The following is a 19,606-nucleotide window of genomic DNA, read 5'->3' as shown; positions in this document are numbered from 1 at the left end:
CTGATGTGACATTTTGGGATGTTTTATTGTAATGTGCTCTGATTAGGGTTTCTTTTTTTTTTTTAGTGGACTCATTCTAAAGACTGTGAGCTGAATTTCATCATAGGAGCTAAACTTGCAGAAATTCAGAAGTAAAATTGATTCTCAGTCTTTGTCTGAAGTTAACCCATAATTGGGATGACACAGGACATAACACATGGGTAGTTTGCTCAGTTCAGCCAGTGGCAGTGATAATGTAGAAGAATTTGTGATGTATTAAAAATAAAAAGTCTGCTCTTTTCAGGTCAACTTCCTTAATCTGGTTCCAGATGTTACGGGGAGCCCAGTGGCAGTGGCAGCTGCAGAGGACATTGTGTATCTCCTGAAAGCAGAAGATCCTGGCAAAATCCTGCACTCTGTCTATGGCCAACCTGTCACCTGTCTGGATGTGTCTGCCCATGAAGCTGCCTTTGGGATCAAAACCTTTGGCTGGTTGTTGAATGAGCCCAACCAGGTATTTAATTCTCTTTTGGTAAGATTTTTATACCTTCGTTGTTAACAAAGGGAAAAAAAGAGTTCATGTTGCTTGAGCACTTCCTTCCCTGCTCTCCAGCTTTCAGCAGGAGAGGGAAGACATTCTTTTATGCAATAATTTGATGGTTTTGTGTGTTCTCCTCCTGGGCTGAAGGGAGGGATTATTATTCAGCCAACTGTAAACCCTTTTCAATCTCTGCTCCTCAGCAGGGCCCAGCTCGCCTGGTTTATGCTGCATCCGTGGCATCAGGGGGAACTTGGCTCAAAACCCCCCCAAAAAACAACCCAAAAGCCCAAAACATCCCTTTTGGTGAGGGCAGCCTCAGCAACGTGTCAAACCTTGTGCAAGCAAACGTGTGATCTTGGGAGGGGGGTGAGGATTTTTAGGTTGTGCTCTGGAGTATTTGAAGGGAGTCACTTCCATTTTGGTGAGGATGGTGTGACTTGGATTAAAGGAATTCATTCCAATGAGAGGTTGTGGCACAGTCTGCTGCTTCTGTCAGCACATCTTGGCTGGGTGGGTCAAAACCACAGTTTTTGTAGCCCTGCTGGAGCCTCATGGCTGAGGGATGCTCCTAATGCAGCTCTTCCAAAGCTCCTCTGGTTGCAGGAGGGGTTCTTGTAGGATGGCAGACCCAAATAAGTGACATAAATCATAAACCCATGGAATGGTTGGGTTGGAAGGGACCTTAAAGACCATCCAGTTCCACCCCCTGCCCTGGGCAGGGACACCTTCCACTGTCCCAGGCAGCTCCAAGCCCCATCCAGCCTGGCCTTGGACACTTCCAGGGATGGGGCAGCCACAGCTTTGGGGGCATTTAGAATCCCTGAGATCCCAGGAAGCAGCTCCTGGACACAGCCCCGCTCCAGGGCAGGGACCAAGCTGGAAACAGGAGAGACCTTTTTCCAGGTGCCTTGAGAAGAGTTTCCACTCCCAAATTTCATTCCTTTTTCTGTGTTACACCTCAGACCTGTGGTGGACTGTCAGCAATGAGGGGAGGAGGGTTCTACAGGCAGGTGGAGAAGGAGCAGGAGGTGAGCACACCCAGATGAAAGGAGCTGTGGTCTGTGGTGTAAAAAGGCAGCATTCTCCTTGGCAGGTCACCAGAACAGCAAAGGACTTCCTCTGTGTGAGGAACAAACGTGTCCAGCTGCATCTCCTTTCCCCTCAAAATCCACGTTCCCTGGGGAGGCCACCACAAATAAATACCTGTAGGGTTGGGAGAGGAGGCTGTGCTGTCTTTATTAATTCCTTTGCTGCCCTAATCCAGCTCCTTTCCCTGCAGAGGTGGGAGGTCAGGAGGCAAAATCGCCTCATTCAGGGGCATCACCTCTGCCACCCCCTTTGTGAAACCCCCTCAGGGCCCCGAGCTCTGCTCTGTAAGGCCAGACATCCTTCCTAATTTAGTCCTGAACTCCTCCAGGGTGGGTTGTGCTAAGCCCTGCATCCCAATCAGGGCGATGGGCTGGGATGTGTGTGACAAGGACACTCTCCTGGCACCGCTGCTCCGCTGACATCACGGCGGAAATTAATTACCAGCGTCTCTCGGGCTAATTCCTCGGCTCCCACAGACGTGAAGGGACTGTGCACTGGCTGATTACACCGGGCACCAGCTCACAAGCTGTCTTGGGGAGAGCTTTCCATCTTGGAAGCCTGATGGTGGAGGATTCCAGCCCCCTTTTGCTGCTGGCTGGGTTTCCTCTCAGGCCGGGGTTTGCTTTGTTTTCCTTCTCCCGCCTTAGTAACCTGCTCTGGGATGAAAATAGTTCAGGAAGCCATCACCCTTCCCTCTCTCTCTCGTTTTTTTTTTAATCATTTTCTAATTTTAACCAAAACTGACAGCAGAGTCGAGATCTGAGGCATAAAATTCGTAGGATCTTTTATGTTGGAGAGGAGAAAAACATCAAATCCACGGCCTAGACTTGCCTGCTGTCAGACTGCAGACATCCTTGCAGGAGTGAGGGGAGAACAGAAATGCTTCAGCTCTGGGAAGTTCAAGCATCAGACAACCCAAATATGTTGTTGTTTCTTGGAAGTTTGTCTGGTTATTGCTCGTGGAGCTCTTTTTTTATGTTATGCTGTGAATTTCTTCAATCATAGTTCAATAATTCAGTAATATTTCAGCTGTGTTAACTCAGCATGGAATGTACTGTTTCCCTTAAATTCCAAACTCTGGAAATCCTGAGGTCTGTGTTCCCATCTAGGCTTGTACATGGATAATAATATATATATATAAAATGTAATATAATATAAACCCCTTACACATGGAGCATGATAAATGTCAGCATTGACTTCATCCGATTTCTGATGCAATCTGGTTGTAGGCTCTGACCAAAGCTTTTCTCATAGCTGGGGTATTTATAACCTTCCATCTGCTCTCAGGTAACTCTGGTCTCCTGCTGTAGTTCAGGTGAGCTTTGTGAATTATTTCTTGGCATTTATAGGTTGATTATTTCTTGCAATTTGTTTCTTGACATTTTTATTCTCTCGGGGTGGGGAAGGGAAAACCTCAAACCCGATTTTCTTCCTGTATTTAAAATTCAGTTCAAATTTTTGAACCTATTCAGCAGTTCTTGGTGATGGAATTAATAAATATGGGAGGATTTGGGTGGTTTTGGGCTTGATGAAAGGTGTTGAACCTCACCTGGCTCTTCTCAGCAGCCACTGAAATCCTGCCTGGGTTTGCTCCTGTGTTTAATGTTTCTTAACTACTTAATCCAGTAGAATTAACCACTGTTGTGAACTAAATAAACTCTTAAATCACAGAATCATGGAATGGTTTGGGTTGGAAGGGCCCTTAAAGCTCATCCAGTGCCACCTTCCACTAGCCCAGGTTGCTCCAAGCCCATCCAGCCTGGCCTTGGACACTCCCAGGGATGGGGCAGCCTCAGTAAATAATCCTTTAAATTGAATTTCATTGTCTACAGTCTCTCTTGGATGATATATTTAGGTCATGGCTGCTTGATATAAGCTGTTATATCTTTCTTGCTCCTTACTTTGACTAAAATCCTTCTCTTTAACTGAGAAGCTGCAGTGTCTTTTCTGATGTCATCATGTCTCCAGTTCTCAGAAAGTTCCAAAGACTTCCAATAATTTTTTATCTTGATTTTTCTTCTTTTAAAAGTGTGTTTGGTGGTGGGGTTTTTTTCAATAAGTTAATCTTTATGAACTCCTGTTTTCATGGTAGAAGGGCTGGGGACTGAATTGGAGCATATGGGACTTGCCCAACTGTTTCTCTTTGAGGAGCTGCAGGACTGCAGAGTGTTAGCAGATCTTTGAAGGTGTTGAAAGGTGTTTTAAATACCTTTTTCTTAATAAACTCTTTGGTATCATGTCAGAGAAACAAACCTCTCTGAGGACCTGAACTGTGTCAGGCACTACAAGGAACAGAGTCCAGCAGAGAGACCAGAACTTTCCCTTGCCTGAGTTTGACATGATGTATTGATTAACCCCTGTAAATGACCAGAAATAATTTTGCAAGTTAAAATGAATAAATCAATGCCTTTTGCATTGGCTGCCAGGGATGACATTCTGCTTTTTTTCCCTATTTATACAACACTGTGAGTGCCTCAAAACTGGCACATAGGGTATCTCAGGTTGGGAAAATATAGGTGTTAGGACAGGCCATGAATATTCCAGGTGATACAAAACCAAGAGAATCATTCAGGTTTTAATAATTCCCTTGCTTTTTAAGAACTCCCTTGCTTTTTAAGAACTCTCTTGCTTTTTAAGAACTCTCTTGCTTTTTAATAACTCCCTTGCTTTTGAATAACTCCCTTGCTTTTGAATAACTCCCTTGCTTTTCCTTTCCCCTGTGTTGGGGGAAATGCATTTCTGGGCTTGTTTTCCTCGCGAGTGGGTGGCTCGGTGGGTAAACACACCATCCTTCCAGTGGGCACTGGAGCCTCCAGCCACGAGGGCAGTGAGCCTGGTGCCCCCACTGCAGTCCTAGCAGACATCTGTGCCCATCCCAAGCCCATCCAGGCTGGCAGATCCCGAGGGCTGGCAGTGTCCGGCGCTGGAACGGCGAGGGCTGCAGGTGCCTTGGCAGCGCCGGCGCAGGGCTTGGCTCTCCTTCTTCCCACCAGCTTGGAGTCTCACTTCGGAACTCGGGGCAGGGGGAGAAAAACTTCAAAGTGGACAAAACCCAACCCCCTCCCCTTGTGTCCAGCTCCGTGGGTGACTCTGCACAGGTGGGGAGGAGCGGGGAGCCGCCTCTCCGGCGGGATTTGCCGCCAGCTCCGTTGTTCCCGCGGGTTCGAGCGCGGCTCGAGGCTCTCGGTGCGGCTCAGCCCGGGTTTGCCAGCACAAAGTCACCTCCAGGATGGCATGAAAGTCAATTTTCCGCATGCTCAGAGGAGCCCTTGTGTTACCAGCCTTGCACAATGACTTATATCTGGCAAGAACCTGCAGAATAGTCTCTCTGGCTGATTGTCAAAAATTACATCATATTGGAGTAAACTGCTTTTAAATCAAACATCCATTATTCATGGATATTAACTGCTTTTTTTTTTATTTATTTTTTTTTTTCCAAACTGGCTGTTTTGTGTTTGATTTACTCTTTTTCTTTCTCTCTGATTGTCTGTCTGTCTCCCTCAACTGCTCCTTTTAAATCTTAGCTCATCTTTAAATTTATGGAGCCAGAACACTTATCTCTGGGTGCAAGTCTCAACGTGCTGACCCTGCATTTGTTAACAGTGAAATTGGTTTCGTTGTTGTTGCAGTGTCATGTGCCATATTTACAGTAGGCAATCCAATACATTTGCACTGGGAAACTGTGCCCCTGAGCCTTGTAAACTTTAAAAATATTATTTTTTCCGCCTCTCTTTAGATACAAAAATCCCAACTTGCAGCAGTGTGTACCATATGTTGTATTTAATTTGATGAGTTCTGCCACAAATGCATGTGGATACCCTCTGAAATGGGATGGGTTCAATCTGAGAAAAAAACAGGATCCCTTTTTATTTGGGGGGGGGGGCTTGAAATCTCACAACCCTTTCTTTTGCTGGCAATATTTGTGTGTATTCAGGAAATGTTTTTTTTTTTCCATTTGGCAGAGGGATGGACAGAAAGAAAAGGGGAGAATAAATGAAAATAAATGTAAATTCTGTACCCAGGCTTGCTGCTTGTTCCTGGGTTTGTTTTATTTTGATCCTCTGTCTCTAAAATGACAGAAAGCTCCGTCCTAAACGATTCTTTCCGAAAAAGTGGCTCTTTAATGTATCCTGTGTGCTGTTCAGCCAGGAAAAGGATGTAGGTTTCGAGTGTGGTTTGACAATTGCACTTTTTGCTGACATTTATCACCCTCCCTTCGATACTTCAGCTAAATAAGAACTACAAATCCAGCACACAGCCAGTTCTGAGAGAGAGCTCGGTCTTCCCTGGCCGTGCAGTGCCATAACTTTGGAGAGGAAGGCAGGGCTGGGATTGCAGAGGGAAAGCAGCTCCTCCCCAGAGCAGTGGTGTGCTGGCTCCTGGCCAGGACGGTGGGTTGGACACCCCTGCTCCTGTTGAAAGTACCACAGGCTCTTTGATAACGAGCGCTCGGGGATTTGTTGCTTCAGTGTTCCCATCCAAAAAAGACATCTCCGGCAACCCAGGATCCCCAAACACCTGCTGGGGTCTTGGACACGCATGGAAGAGTTCCATCAACAGCATTCCCTTCAGTTCCTTGGTTTTTCTTGGAAGTATCTCAACCCAGAGTACATCGGCCACGCTTGACCTCACTTAGCTGCACGGTGTAACAAAGCTCCCAGCTCAGCTCTTCTGGCTGCAGAGGCTTTCATTCTTCGGGAATTAATTTTCCTCCTCTGTCAGGAGTTCTTGGACAGCATTTAAAGAGAGTTCCCCGTGCCCACTGCTCTGCAGTAACTTTGCCTTTCTTCCCTTCCCTTGGCTCGTGAATTTTCCAGCTTCTTGGAGTGTCTGTCCGAGAGTGGCCACAGGCTGAGCCTCGCCCAAGTCACCCAGTGAAGAGGGAAATTAGTCTAATGCACTGCCTTAACAAAAGGGGAGAGTATGAGCATGAATAATTAATAGCACGGGTCTGTGGCAACGGGATAAAATGAAGTCCCATTTGCTCAGCCTTATTAAAAGAGAGAGAGGGAGAGGGAGGGATGGGAAAGGTCGTTAAGGGACTTGTAACATGGCAAGAATCGCCTCCGAGGTGGATAATGTGTTTTCTAATCTCTGTGGTCTTTAACTAAACATAATGGTGGAGGTACTCTGGCTATTCCTGGCTCCTTGAATTATGGAGCATTCTGGGAGGTTGGTTGGCTCCTGGCCGAGGGCTCCGACTTTTCATCTGGGCAAGGTTAATAGGTAACACTTTTTATCCCGTGCCTGGGGTCCCCCCAAGGTCTGCCCGGGGTCTTTAATGCTTTTTCTCCCCTGTGTGTCCCCCCAGGTCCCTCTGGGGGCAGGGATCTCGTTAGTGTGTTATCCCAGGACACTTCATTTCACACCCAGATGCTCTGGGTTCACTTACCTTCACTTGGTACCTATTAGGTCACTGGTCTTGGGTGTCCATTATGGGATTATAAATACCTTTAAAAGGGTAATCCCCTTGCAGTGTGCATTACAGGATTATAAACCTCCCAGAGATCTTAGGCTTTATCTGCCCTTTAACACACAGGCCCTTATTTCAAGTCCCTATTGACCAGGTATTTCCATTCTTTCTCCTTGGCCTTTGTAAAGAAAATCCTTCTTGCCTTGGGATATTATAGGAGAGCTCATCAGAACTTCAAAATTGTCCTCAGTGTGCTTTTAAACTCCTTGTCTTCAAGAAATCGTTATTCAGACTTCAAAAAAAAAAAAAAGGCACTCCTGAGTGCTTTTTGCTTCTTTACTTATCAGCTTGCCACGAAAACACGTTGAAATTCATTTGCAGAGCATGAAATCGCTGGGGACAAGTTGAATTTCGAGATAGACAAATCCTGAAGATCACAAAGAGAATCTTCCAGTGACGGGGCTAATTGGCTAGAGAGACACGTGAGCGTGATAAAATTCAAAGTAAAATTTTATTTTAGCAATCAGTGCTGTTATTGATTGTTAAAATAAACAGTCTTTAAAAGAATAGAGGCTGGCATGAGAGGAGAAGGCATTGGAGGGGGTAGGAGATGATGAGACAGAAGCTTATCTTCCATTTTTGTGGATGCGAAGCTTTACTTTTTTACAGATTCTTAGCTGCGAATGCTTTAAATTAGTGGCCACCTACAGGTTGTGTGAGGAGAAATAAGTGATTTTTCAGCTGGTGTGGTACCTGTGAGTTTTGCCCCAGGGCTGGAACCGAGGCTGCAAAGAGGGGAACGTGTAACATTTGCTCCGATGGAGGGCGGGGGGATCTTTAAATGCCACGTGGAAGCAATTTTTCCTTGTGGCCTTCCACGGCCATAACTGAATTTTCAGGGACATATCATATGTTTATGGGGTAGATGGGAGCCGTGGTCATTTAGGTAAATTAATAGTTTCTGGATGTTCCCTGTCAGCATTAACCCTGGGGGGCTTTTGGGAAAGCAGCTTTTGGCCCTCTCCCCTCCGGAGCTTTTCCGTCCAGCTGGGAAGAGGCTCAACTGGGAGCTGGAATACTTTGCTGCTGACCCCGTCACTTATTGTTCTTAGGTTGAATTCAGCACTTTATTGACTTTGTCTTTTGTTCAGAACTTTCCAAGGAGAAATTTGGTTGCCAGGCCCAGATATTAATTTCCTTTGCAGTGAAAACTCTTCGAGGCCCCTTTGCCAGAACGTCATTATCTCTGGGTTTGGTTAGTGAGCTGTTGGGAGCTGGGCTGCGAGTGAGAACAGCCTGTAAAATTGCTCTGGACCTCAAAGATTAACATTTCCATGCAGTTTGTAGCAATTTTTTTCCTTGGTGGGCAAGTTGAAATGAATTTTTTTAGCAACTTCTATGCCCTAAGCCTCGCTGCAAGTACAGAGCCTTCCTGGTTTTACAGAGTTTGAGTAAAAATTGCTTTGGTTTTTCGGGTCTTAAGGATGAAAAATAACGTGTTAAAGACTGGTATTTGAGGTAGGTAAGTTCACAAAGGACTAGTTGGGAGATTACAAATCTTATAAGCGCCTCAGGAAGTGGGATGTGAATGTGTTGATCCTAACAGGGAGCTGATAATATGTCTGAATAAAACCCTGCCTGCTCTTTAGCTGGGAGAAATGGCAGGTGGAGGGAACCTGTAAATCCTCTGGATTTAAAAATCCTGGAGACTTTTAAACTTCACTTTTGTTGCCCAGTCCTGCATCACAAAACGAGCCTCCCTTCATTTAATTCAACCCTTAATTCAACCTTTCAGTTCTCTGCAGTTGCACAAATAGGAAGTTAAAAGGCCAGGCAGCATCAGTGTCTCTGCTCTGGCAAATGCTGAAATAATACCTACAGACTGTGTAATATTTATTAAGCTGCACTGGATATAACCAGCAAATTAGAAGTAAAGGATATTGATGTGAGGCTGGCCTGGCCATGCTGATGTTGCCATGAGTTTCTGCTGATATTTTAAGTACCATTAACTCCTCTCATGGTCACAGGTCTCTCTTAATTGAAAGGAGCATCACCGTGAAATTTAATAACGTTTATGAAGTTATGTAAGGCCAGGTGCAGTGCTGAGCTCCACTGGGCTTCGACCAGCACGTTTTCCTGCTTCTAAAAATACTCGTTTCTCCTAAATTGAAAGGCCCAAACAGATAAATCTCATCTGGCCCCAGAGGAAAGACAGCAAACGTGATGGAACTGATTGAGGAGGGGGAACAACTCGTCCCTCTCGTCCGGGCCCTGGTTGAATCATCTCGGATGTTGCCTAAAATCAGGGTTGTTTTTATGCCTTTGCCATCTGAGCTGCCACTTCAGATGTGATTTTCCTCCTGGTCTGTGTGATGTGCAGCACAGCTCTCAGCAGGGCCCGTGTTCTGTTCTGCTCTGCGATTTCGGCTGCACTTGGCTGGCCCTGCCTCTCTCAGCCCATCTGTCTGAACCTTCTCAGTGCTGGTGCTCTTCACTCCTGCTACTCGTTCAGATATTCAAATTGGGGAAGAAACTGTTTGGTTTTCCTCAGAGGCTTTAAAGATTTGGCCTGGAGAAACTGCCTGGGAGCTGTCCCTGTCTGCTGCTGGGTGGCACTGGTGGTGCATCCCTGCTCCTTGATGGATTCCACTGGGAAACCCAATTCCCTTATTTCTGAGGTTGTGTCTCCCCCTGATATTACACAATCTGTAGGTATTATTTCAGCATTTGCCAGAGCAGAGACACTGATGCTGCCTGGCCTTTTATTTCCTATTTGTGCAGCTGCAGAGGTCTGAAGGGTGTTGCTGAGAGAGGAGAGGATCATTTTGTGCTGGAGGACTGGGCAACGAGTGAAGCTTTAAAAATCTCTAAAAATACTAGAGGTGTATTTCTGGGGTGTTGTATCCCCCTTTTAATGAGGATAAATCTGCCTCCTGATCACGTGTTACATATCAAGCAACAAGCAGAACATCTCTGGTGGTAACAACTCCGCTCCGCACTGCAGCAAAACCTCTTTGTCGTGCTCACGAGGAATTCATCCTGTGTTTTGTCCCCTTTCTGGCAGATTCTTCTTTACAACCTGGAAACAAACCAGTGCCTGACCAAGGTGGGCAACTCCATAGGTGACTTCACGTGTGTCAACCTCCACGACAGCCCTCCCCACATGCTCGTAGCGGGCAACAAGGACAGAAAGTAAGTGCCACCATCTCCAATTAGCTGGCTTCCCATCCTGCTGTCCTACATCTGGACCTGCTGGAATTGGTTCCTCCTCTTAACGTTTCAAATGCAGCCACAGTTTGAGGAACAAACTATTAGGTAATAGTTGGACGTGGCTGTCAGCGGGCTTTGTTTTCGGGAAGCTCCCTGGGAAGACTTTGCTTTTCCAGCCATTTGGTGGACACAGTTGGTGCACAGCCCAGCGAGACCACTTGGAATATCTTCCCCTTCCCCGCCACCACCCGCAAAATTAGTTTGGCATTTAAAAGCTCACTTTCTGATATTAAAAAAATAACCTCGGGGAGGAATCGTGGGGGATGAGAGGGGCCCGGCTGCCAAACGATGTCAAGAGTGTATTTGGGAACACTGTGATGTCCCTCAGGTGACAGGGGAAAAAAAAAAGAGACTTTCATATGAACAGATTCCAGCTTCTATTTAGCTGATTAGCAGCTTTCTCTTTAACTCCTTGGCTCGGGGAGCAGGATTTTCCCAGCGCAGTGGCCGGTGCCAGGAGCGGCCGCGCTGGGAACAGGCAGCGCGAAAGGATTAAAGTGCTTAAAAAGACCCTCCGAGTCCAATTTTTAGATTTTCTTTTCCTGGCGAGTCGTCGGTGAGGTCTGATCCAGTGCTCCAAAGGAGATGTGGGATGGCAGGGAGCCAGCCCCTAATGGCTCCCGCTTCCTTCCCTCCTCCTTTCCCCGTGCCGGGCACCAGGCTGCAGGTGGTGCTGTGCCGTGGTGGTGGGATCAGATTGGGAGGCGGGCACTTCCCTCTGCCAAATCCCAGACCTCTGTCCCGCCAGAGCAGCAGCTTGCAAAAATGATTATTTTGTCAAACAGCTTTTTTTTTTCCCCCCCCCCTCCTTTCTCAGTGAACAGGCAGTGCAAGCAAACCTCACACTTCCTCGGCACTCAGGGTGAGGGAAATATCTGGAGTTTGACAAGTGGACTTGAGTCCTTGGGAGGCTTTTTTTTTCCCCCTCTAAAAGCAGATAATTGATTTTCCAAAGCACCCCAGTGAAACTACCTCCAATTTTGATCTCTTGCACAGTGACAGGATAGTAGCTGAAGCTCATATCCCTTTGATGGGATGGGGATTCACTCCCTTTAGAGTCTGTGCCCTTTCCCCTCCAGAAAGCTTTTTGGTTTTTCAGCTCAAGCACTGACTGAGTTTAAGAGGTTGGCTGTCACTAAAATAGCAAGAAGTTAGGAATTAATAGTTGAGCAAACAAGTGTGGCATCCAGGAGGCAGGACCACGAGTATCTCTGAGGTCAGTGCTTCATGTGCTGCTGCATGAAGGTGCTGGGCATCCACAGGTGGAATGAGACTGGAACCTCCACAGCCCTATTAAGGAGCAAATCTACTAAATAGGGACCTTGCCAGGGCAGTTCAGACTGCTGGTGGCCAGTGGGAACACTTATAGTTTGAATTAAATGCAGCAGTTTCACAGTTTCACTGGAATATGATGTTCTTTTATTCAAAGCCACGATTTTGAGAAGTTAACGCTTGGGAAACGTTTTTGGTAGGACCTGTAAAATCTGTCTCTCCACCGAAAACACTCCTGAAGCATCACTGATTTATTTGATTTCTGAGCTGTGCTTCACTCTGGCAAGAGATGTGACAGCAGGGAGCGTGTGCTGATCCTGCTTTTCCGTGCTGGAAGCTGGGCTGGCGAACGGCGTTGGGAAAGCAAACACATGGCAAGCCCGGTCGCCGGGAGCGCGGATCAAAACATGTATTCCATGCTTTCCTGGAGGCAAGGCAGCTTAATTTTGAGTCAGTCTAACAGGAGGGTCAAAGCCTGGTCATGAGAACACCTTCCCCACTGCTCCCAGGGCTGGGATGAGCCCGGAGTGCTCCCACTGAGCCCAGCTGTTGAGGCAGGAGGAGCCGGGCCGTGCCAGGTCTGTGTTACAGCATCGCATTAGATTGGCAAAACGCTTCTCTTTCTTCCCTTCAAAGCACATCTGAGCAGCACAAGTGTGCCTGTGATTCTTCCAGGGGTGTGCCAGGATGGACACCTGCCTGAAGCCCGGGCGCTCGCTAATGGAATAAGCAGGACTCAATCAGATCTTCGCTTCCAGCTGAGCCTTCCGAACAGGAGCAGCTTTGATTTCCGTGCAGAGCACAGGCAGGACAGCAGCCCTTCCAAAATACCCCATCCTCACCCAAAGCACTGCTCCAACATGTAGCCAAAGCTCCTCTCTGCTGGAGCTGGAGGCAGCGAGTCCTTGTCACCATCCCAGCTGAGGGATGGGCTGTTCCCAGGGGCGGCCGTGCAGCCACACGGAGCGTGTTCCTCGCCCCGTTCCAGCATGTTTTGCTGCATGTCAGATGGATGTTGCTCTGCTGGAGTTCTGGACTGTTCTGTTGCCTTTTTCTTTCGGTCCCTGAAATGTGTTGTTTGATAAAATCCTCCGGTGCAATCTCCGTTGGAGAAAGGAAAAGGAAAGACTTGCACAACACCATTAGGATCGTGGCAGGGGTGTGGAGTAAAGCACAGTTAATGTGTTGGAACAAGTGTGTTTTGGCCTTTTCTGGAATTAATGTGGACCTGATGCTTTCACTCCTGATGGCCATCAGCTGGGAGGAACTTTCTCTGGCTTCCTTTCAAATCTGAGATCAGTATTTCGCCTTTCCTTGCTGCATTTATTTATTCACTGATGCTTCATCTCTTAATCCTGATATATTGGATCCTGACATAAGGATCAGAAAAATATACTCCTTTGTGATATGTGCTGGGTTTAAAACTTGAACTGGTTTTGTGGCCTTTGTTGCAGTGGTTGAAATCCTGAGTTCTTTTCCTGTAGTTCTCTTCTGGCTGAGTCTTCCTTATGTTTCTCTTCCAAGTACTTTGTCTGAGTGGTCAATAATGTCTGAAAACCAGATGTACCTAAAATCTGCCCGCAGTCAGTGGCTGCATTTTTGAAGTGAGAAGAGATACTGGTTGCTGGGTGCCTGTGGATGGCTTTGTTTTAATATTAGTGATTAAGTCAAGGGTATAAATATGTAATTCCCTTTTCTTGTGTTTTAATTTGCCACACATTTAGTGTCTTCTGAAATCTTTAGAATCACGGTCCTTTTCTTGATCCTGGTAATAATATTACCCCTCATCCCAAGTGGATGTGGGTTGGGTACCAGGGGTAGAGTATGTTAGGAGTGTGCCCAAAACACAGGATTTGGTGCCTCAGGGCATTGCTGATGTTTTGGGAGGCACAGACAGAGGAGCTTTCTCCAAATTGCACTTACATTTTGGATCCTGGGCTCAGAGAATCACAGGATGGTTTGGGTAGGAAGGGACCTTAAAGCTCATCCAGTCCCACCCCTGCCATGGGCAGGGACACCTCCCACTAGCCCAGGTTGCTCCAAGCCCCATCCAGCCTTTTTTGGAACATTTTCAGGGATGGGGCAGCCACAGCTTCTCTGGGCAACCTGGGCCAGGGCCTCCCCACCCTCACAGCCAGGAATTCCTTCCCAATATCCCATCGCTCTCTGCCCTCTGGCCATGGGAAGCCATTCCCCCTTGTCCTGTCCCTCCATCCCTTGTCCCCAGTCCCTCTCCAGCTCTCCTGGAGCCCCTTTAGGCCCTGCAAGGGGCTCTCAGCTCTCCCTGGAGCCTTCTCTTCTCCAGGGGAACCCCCCCAGCTCTCCCAGCCTGGCTCCAGAGCAGAGGGGCTCCAGCCCTGGCAGCATCTCCGGGGCCTCCTCTGGACTCTCTCCAGCAGCTCCACATCCTTCTCCGTGCTGAGGACCCCAGGGTTGGGGTCTTAGGAACTGTAAAGACCCCCTCTTTAGGTCCTAGGACTTGTAAAGAGTCAGGGAAGTGCTGTATGGTGGGAGAAGTCTGCCTGAAAAACCCTCTGATAACCAGAAGTCCGAGGTAAAAACTCAGCAGTGAAAAATATGGACCGAACTGGTTTTCCAGCCCTGCAGTGGCCACGGGGCTGCTGCTGCTGGCCCAGATAACATTTTCACGACCCCAAAGATCCCCATGCTCTCAGAACCCACAAGGCTGCACGTCCACAGTTGGTTTTTATGCCTGTTTGTTCTCCCTGGCTTTGCTTTAGGGTCAGGGTGTTCGACCTGCGCGGGGGCCAGTCCGTGTGCTCCCTCTACGCCCACCAGCTGGGCGTGTCTGCAGTGCAGATGGACGACTGGAAAATCGTCAGTGGAGGGGAAGAGGGCCTGGTGTGCGTGTGGGACCAGCGGATGGGCACCAAGCTGTGGGAGATGCACGCCAGGTAACTCCTGGGGGGGCCTGTCCCGGGGGGTTCGTGGGGTCCGGCTGACGGGAGGAGTGTGGGGAGGAGATGATCCAAAGGGCACCAAAAGGATGAATTGTGGAGGATTCTGTTCAGTGTTCATGTGATTTGGGAACAGATTGCCTCCCCAGCTGCAGTCATGGCTTTCTCTGTGTGCCCTTTAGCTGTCTTGGGCTTTTGCTCGTTAGTTAACGAGCACTTCAGTCGGTGTTGGAGGCCAGGGAGGTTTTCTCTCCTGGATTTTCCATGAGGTTCAGTTCCTGCCTTCTCCCTGCCCCATCCCCAACCACTCTGCTTATTGAACCTTGTATTTAAAACACTGGGCTGGCTGTTTTCAGAGTGGCTGGTCCTGGCTCTCTCTATCCAGTGTATCCCGCCACAGTCCCTGTGTTTCTGCTCGTCACGTTCACACATTCCCTGCACGGTGATGATCAAAGCCAGGCTGGCATTTAAACTCATTTAAATACCAAAATACCAGTTTGTACTGAAAGCACAAGTAGTTCAGTACTGGGAGTACAAGCAGAGATCAGTATCCTGGAGCTGACAGCTGCCACAGCCAAATTCAGATTTCCTGATCAAGGCACAATTCCCAGGGATTTGGCTTCATTTGGGTGAAGACTCAAGGATTTAGCCCCTTGTAACTCTGAGTGATAGCCATAAAATGAGTAGATAAATCCTGATTTCTTTTTTTTTTTTAATACCTCTTCCCCCAAAGAGGAGCTAGATGAGGTATTTACAGGCAGAGAAGTTCAGGCTGGAGCTGTCATTGATTAATAGCAGGTATTGCCTTCCCTGTTGACCCTGGGAATGATAAAGCCTGTTGTGATGTGGCTGATGCATTAAGGACAATATTCCATTGATTGTCTCCTTGGCACACTCATTAGTGCTGCTGCAGGAGGAGGGCAGGCAGGGCAGGGCTGAGCTGGGGGATGGACTCCTAGTGAAACCATTAGATTAAACATTTGAAATACTGTTTAATCTATAGAGGAATCAGAAGGGATCCCTTCAATCAAACAGGCCTTCTGAGATAAGGGCTGTGTGTGGTGTTATCCATGGCTGGGAATGGAAAACAAGGGCAGGAGCCAGGGGAGGTGACAGGAGACACATTGGGGTCGTGGAGATGAGGGGAGAAGTTACTCCTGCTTAGACAGAAAATGCTGGTGCAATGGTTTGGGATGAGTTTATTCCCCAGTGAGAGAAAAGGAGTGAAGACCAGATTGAGCATCCTAAGGAGGGACATGAGGAGGGGGAAGGGTCTGGAGGGGCCACACGAGGAGTAGCTGAGGGCACTTGGCTTGTCCAGCTGGAGGAGTCTGAGGGGAGACTCCTCAGGGTCTGCAGCTTCCTCAGAGGGGCAGCTCCAACCTCTGCTCTGTGTGAGCAGGGACAGGAGCCAGGGAACGGTTGGAGCTGTGCCAGGGCAGGGTCAGGTTGGATCTCAGGCAAAGGTTCTTCCCTCAGAGGCTGGTTGGGCACTGCCCAGGCTCCCCAGGGCAGTGGGCACAGCCCAAAGGCTGCCAGAGCTCCAGGAGGGTTTGGACAACGCTCTGAGGGACAGGGTGGGATTGTTGGGGTGTCTGCATCCAGGAGCTGGACTGATGATCCTGTGGGTCCTTCCAGCCCAGAATATTCCATGATTCTTAGCACATGCCACAGAGTGCATTTCCACAGCTCAGTGCCTGGGGGTCCTGGGTGTCCTTACCTTTCATTTTGGGAAGCACCCTGCTCTTCCCAGGAGTGTGCTGCAGTCCTTAAAGCAGCTAACAAGCAGAGAGCCCCCATCCCTCACAGCCTCCGTGCTGCCGGGTTTGGAACAGATTTTCTGACCTCCACGTGTGTTCTGGTAAGAGCCCACTAGGTGGGGATAGAACATGTGGGATCTGCTTCGGGCCGGAGGAGAAGAGCCAGAGGTGCAGGTTCCTGCTCCAGGCTGGGAGAGAAAGGTTAGAGGTTCAGATTCCCGACCTCTGGCCGTTCTGGATAGAAGATGTGTGTTCTCTTCCAGGCTCGAGGAGAAGAGCCAGAGGTGCAGGTTCCCAACCTCTGGCCCTTCTGGATGGGGGTAAAAGATGTGTGTGCTGCTCCAGGCTGGAGTAGAAGAGTCAGAGGTGCAGGTTCCCAGCCTCTGGACATTCTAGATGGGGATAGAAGATGTGGGATCTGCTCCAGGCTGGAGGAGAGGAGCCAAAGGTGCAGGTTCCCAGTTTCTGGTCCTACTGGATGGGATAGAAGATGTGGGATCTGCTCCAGGCTGGAGTAGAAGAGCCAGAGGTGCAGGTTCCCAACCTCTGGCCATTCTGGATGGGGATAGAAGATGTATGTGCTGGAAGAGAAGAGTCAGAGGTGCAGGTTCCTGCTCCAGGCTGGAGGAGAGGAGCCAGAGGTGCAGGTTCCCAGTTTCTGGTCATACTGGATGGGGATAGAAGATGTGGGATCTGCTCCAGGCTGGAGAAGAGTCAGAGGTGCAGGTTCCCAACCTCTGGCCATAGAACGAGCGTCGACTTAAACGAATCCTTGTTCAATCCTGAGCGATCCCTCTCCTGCACTTGGATTTTGGGAGTGCAGTGCAGGTGGCAGCTCACCCAGAGCTGTGGGTTGTTTTCCAGGCACCCGGTTCGCCACGTGTGGTTCAATTCCCACAGTCTGATCACGGCAAACATCCCTGAGGAGAGGAACCCTCGGGGCAGCGGCAGCGCCGACGACGACCCCGCCGTGCACCGCAAGTGAGTTAAGGCAGCTCTCACAGATCTACTCTCCCTTATATATTTTTAAATAGCACACTAAGCCCCTGAGTCATAATCCAGAGCAGGAACAGAGGAGGTAAAGCATCTTAAAAAAAAAAAAAAAAAAGAAAGTTTAAGGATAAGGTTTTCAAAACAAGGGAGGAATTGGCTCTTTATTTTCTTTCAGCATGAAAAAATGCATTTCTTTCTCAGCGGGGGAACATAAAGGCCACTGAAGCCAGAGAGGGAATGCAGCCTTTTCCATGCTCTAAATATTAGCAGTGATATCTCCTCCTGAAGGAAAACTACTGGTATTTAAACTGCAGGTTTTGGTATTTGCATCTCGGGCTGCTCCGTGTGTGATTGAACTATCAAACGACAATGGGCTCGTCTGCCCCCGTCCTGAGCAGGCTGGAGATGTTTCAGCAGATGACAGTCACGTCTCTGCAGTGCTGGAGGGAATGATTCATTCCCAGGGCTTGCTGGGTCCCTGGAAGGAGGCAGGAGGGATGTTCTGTTAAACTGTGACTAGTGCAGGAGGGAAGGGGTTTTATATCAGCTCCCGAAGCACCGAGTTCTTGAACTGGGACGATCCTTTATGGTGATAATTCCTTTCCCTGGGATGTGATGAAGGTTCAGGGGTGTGTCCTGGTTGTGTTCCACGCAGGTATCGAGGGATCATTTACTCCTACGAGTTCTCAGGGGAGCAGCTGGCAGGGGACAGTGTCCTCCCCATCTGCCGCTCGTCCTACGACGAGCTCACGGGCTACAACTACAACATCGGCCTGGCCATGCCCTATGACAGCATTTAGGGACTCCTGGGCTGCTGGGGGCCAGGCAGGACAACATCCACGTGGGACAAGCACCTCAGAGGGGGTGTTGGCTGCGGGACAACGGGCTGGGATTCGCCAAAACGTGGGGATAGGAACCCAAAGAGTTCAAGGCTGCCCTGGAGCATGTCACTGAAACGTGGTGCTGCTCAGAGGGCCACCCTGCTGGAGGGGAGAGTGAAGGGGAACATCACACTGCAGGGTGAACCAAAACCCTGCTGCCAGTGGGAAGGATGCTGCTGGTCCCAGCTGGGCAGAGGGACACGGTCAGGAAGCCCGAGGGGCACAGTGTGAGGGGTGGGAGCACACTCAGGAGCTCCTGCCTGCCCTGAGAGGGGGAAAAAAACCCACCAGGAACTTGGGGGAAGCATGTTGCTGAGCTTCATTATCTCTGTCCTGGTAACGAGCTGCTCGTGCTTGTTTTCCTTGGAATGCACAAGGAACAGGACCATGCACAAAAGGTTGGGAGAGGGGAGGGTGATGGAGAGAGGGAAGGGAAGATTGGCCCCAGGTCAGACTGGATGCTTGGGAACTCAGCAGGCCACACACATCAGAGTGATTTTAAAATTAATTATTTTTTTAAATCCTCTAAAATTCTGGATTAAATATTTTTTAATTGTCTGCATACATGTGTCTCTGGAGTTTTGTTCCTGAGTCTTTCAGGGTGGACCAGCCCTCTGCACTGGAACAAAGGGCTACCACGGCTCAGGTGTGTCCTTTGCTGGATCAGGGAGGGTTTTCTGATGCTTCCAAATTGGGAGTTGAGCCTGAAACACAAGGGATGAGCTGGGCACAGTGCCCCTGCCTGGGGTTGAGGAGCCCCCAGGCTGAAGGTGCACTCACCTTAAACCCAGGCTGCACTGGCACAGGGAAAACCAGTTTGTAGAACAAGAGCTCCAACCCTGGATCTGTTTTACTCCTTTAAAACTGTTCTGTGGTTGTGATTTGCCCTTGGAAACTTACTGGTGCAAACCAAAGCCCTGCCAATTCTGTTTCAGCTGAGGTTAAGTTTTAACTTAACATCTTTTTTTACTGGATTAATGGAATGGATGTAAAAGTGCCAGGGAGGGGTGAAGGAATGTGCCCAAACCTGCAGGAGAGGGGCTGGGCTGTCACTTCAACCTTTCTCCAGTCACTGGAGAGCTTCCTGCTGCCCTCCTGCCTGGAGAGCAGCTTTTCCTTCTTTGCCTTGGGGTGGTTTTCCATGACCCCTAAGCCAAATTTCTCATGGTTTTGATTTTTAACACTTGGCTTTTTCCTTGTGATGGATAACAAGCAGTGCAAGAGGCAAAGTCATTCTGTCTGACCAATAAATTTGATCTTTCATAAAGCTTTGGTCTCTCTTTTTTTTTTTCTTCTTCTTTCTGGGAAGCCAGCTCCCTCCCTCCATTCCTGGAAGATCAAGCAGTGTCACGGACACACAGCTGGGATGAGAGTTCTGCAGAAACCTGACAAATTTCTGCAGCATAAATGATTTTGGGGGGTTACTTCAGCCTTGTGACTCCTGATGTGCTGAGCAGAGAGAGTTTCCATGTTGTTCTCCTCCCTCCTTG

General features: G+C 48.6%; 1 protein-coding gene across 1 annotated transcript in view; it reads left to right on the top strand.

Annotated features, from left to right (window-relative positions):
- FBXW8 (F-box and WD repeat domain containing 8) overlaps positions 1-19,383 on the top strand; it is a 55,334-nt gene extending 35,951 nt beyond the window's left edge. Inside the window, 5 exon segments of the mRNA XM_051805499.1 lie at positions 284-493; positions 10,087-10,214; positions 14,306-14,479; positions 17,107-17,223; positions 17,891-19,383. Coding sequence (XP_051661459.1) covers positions 284-493; positions 10,087-10,214; positions 14,306-14,479; positions 17,107-17,223; positions 17,891-18,035 — 774 coding nt within the window. The 3' untranslated portion in view covers positions 18,036-19,383.
- Positions 19,384-19,606: the final 223 nt, after the last annotated feature.

The sequence above is a fragment of the Manacus candei genome, unplaced genomic scaffold (genome assembly GCF_025592945.1).
Source record: "Manacus candei isolate 608988 ecotype Guabito, Panama unplaced genomic scaffold, ASM2559294v1 h1tg000064l, whole genome shotgun sequence".
NCBI classification, from domain to species: domain Eukaryota; kingdom Metazoa; phylum Chordata; class Aves; order Passeriformes; family Pipridae; genus Manacus; species Manacus candei.
The sequence above is the reverse complement of the archived record's forward strand: the minus strand, read 5'-3'. Positions and strand labels throughout refer to the sequence as shown.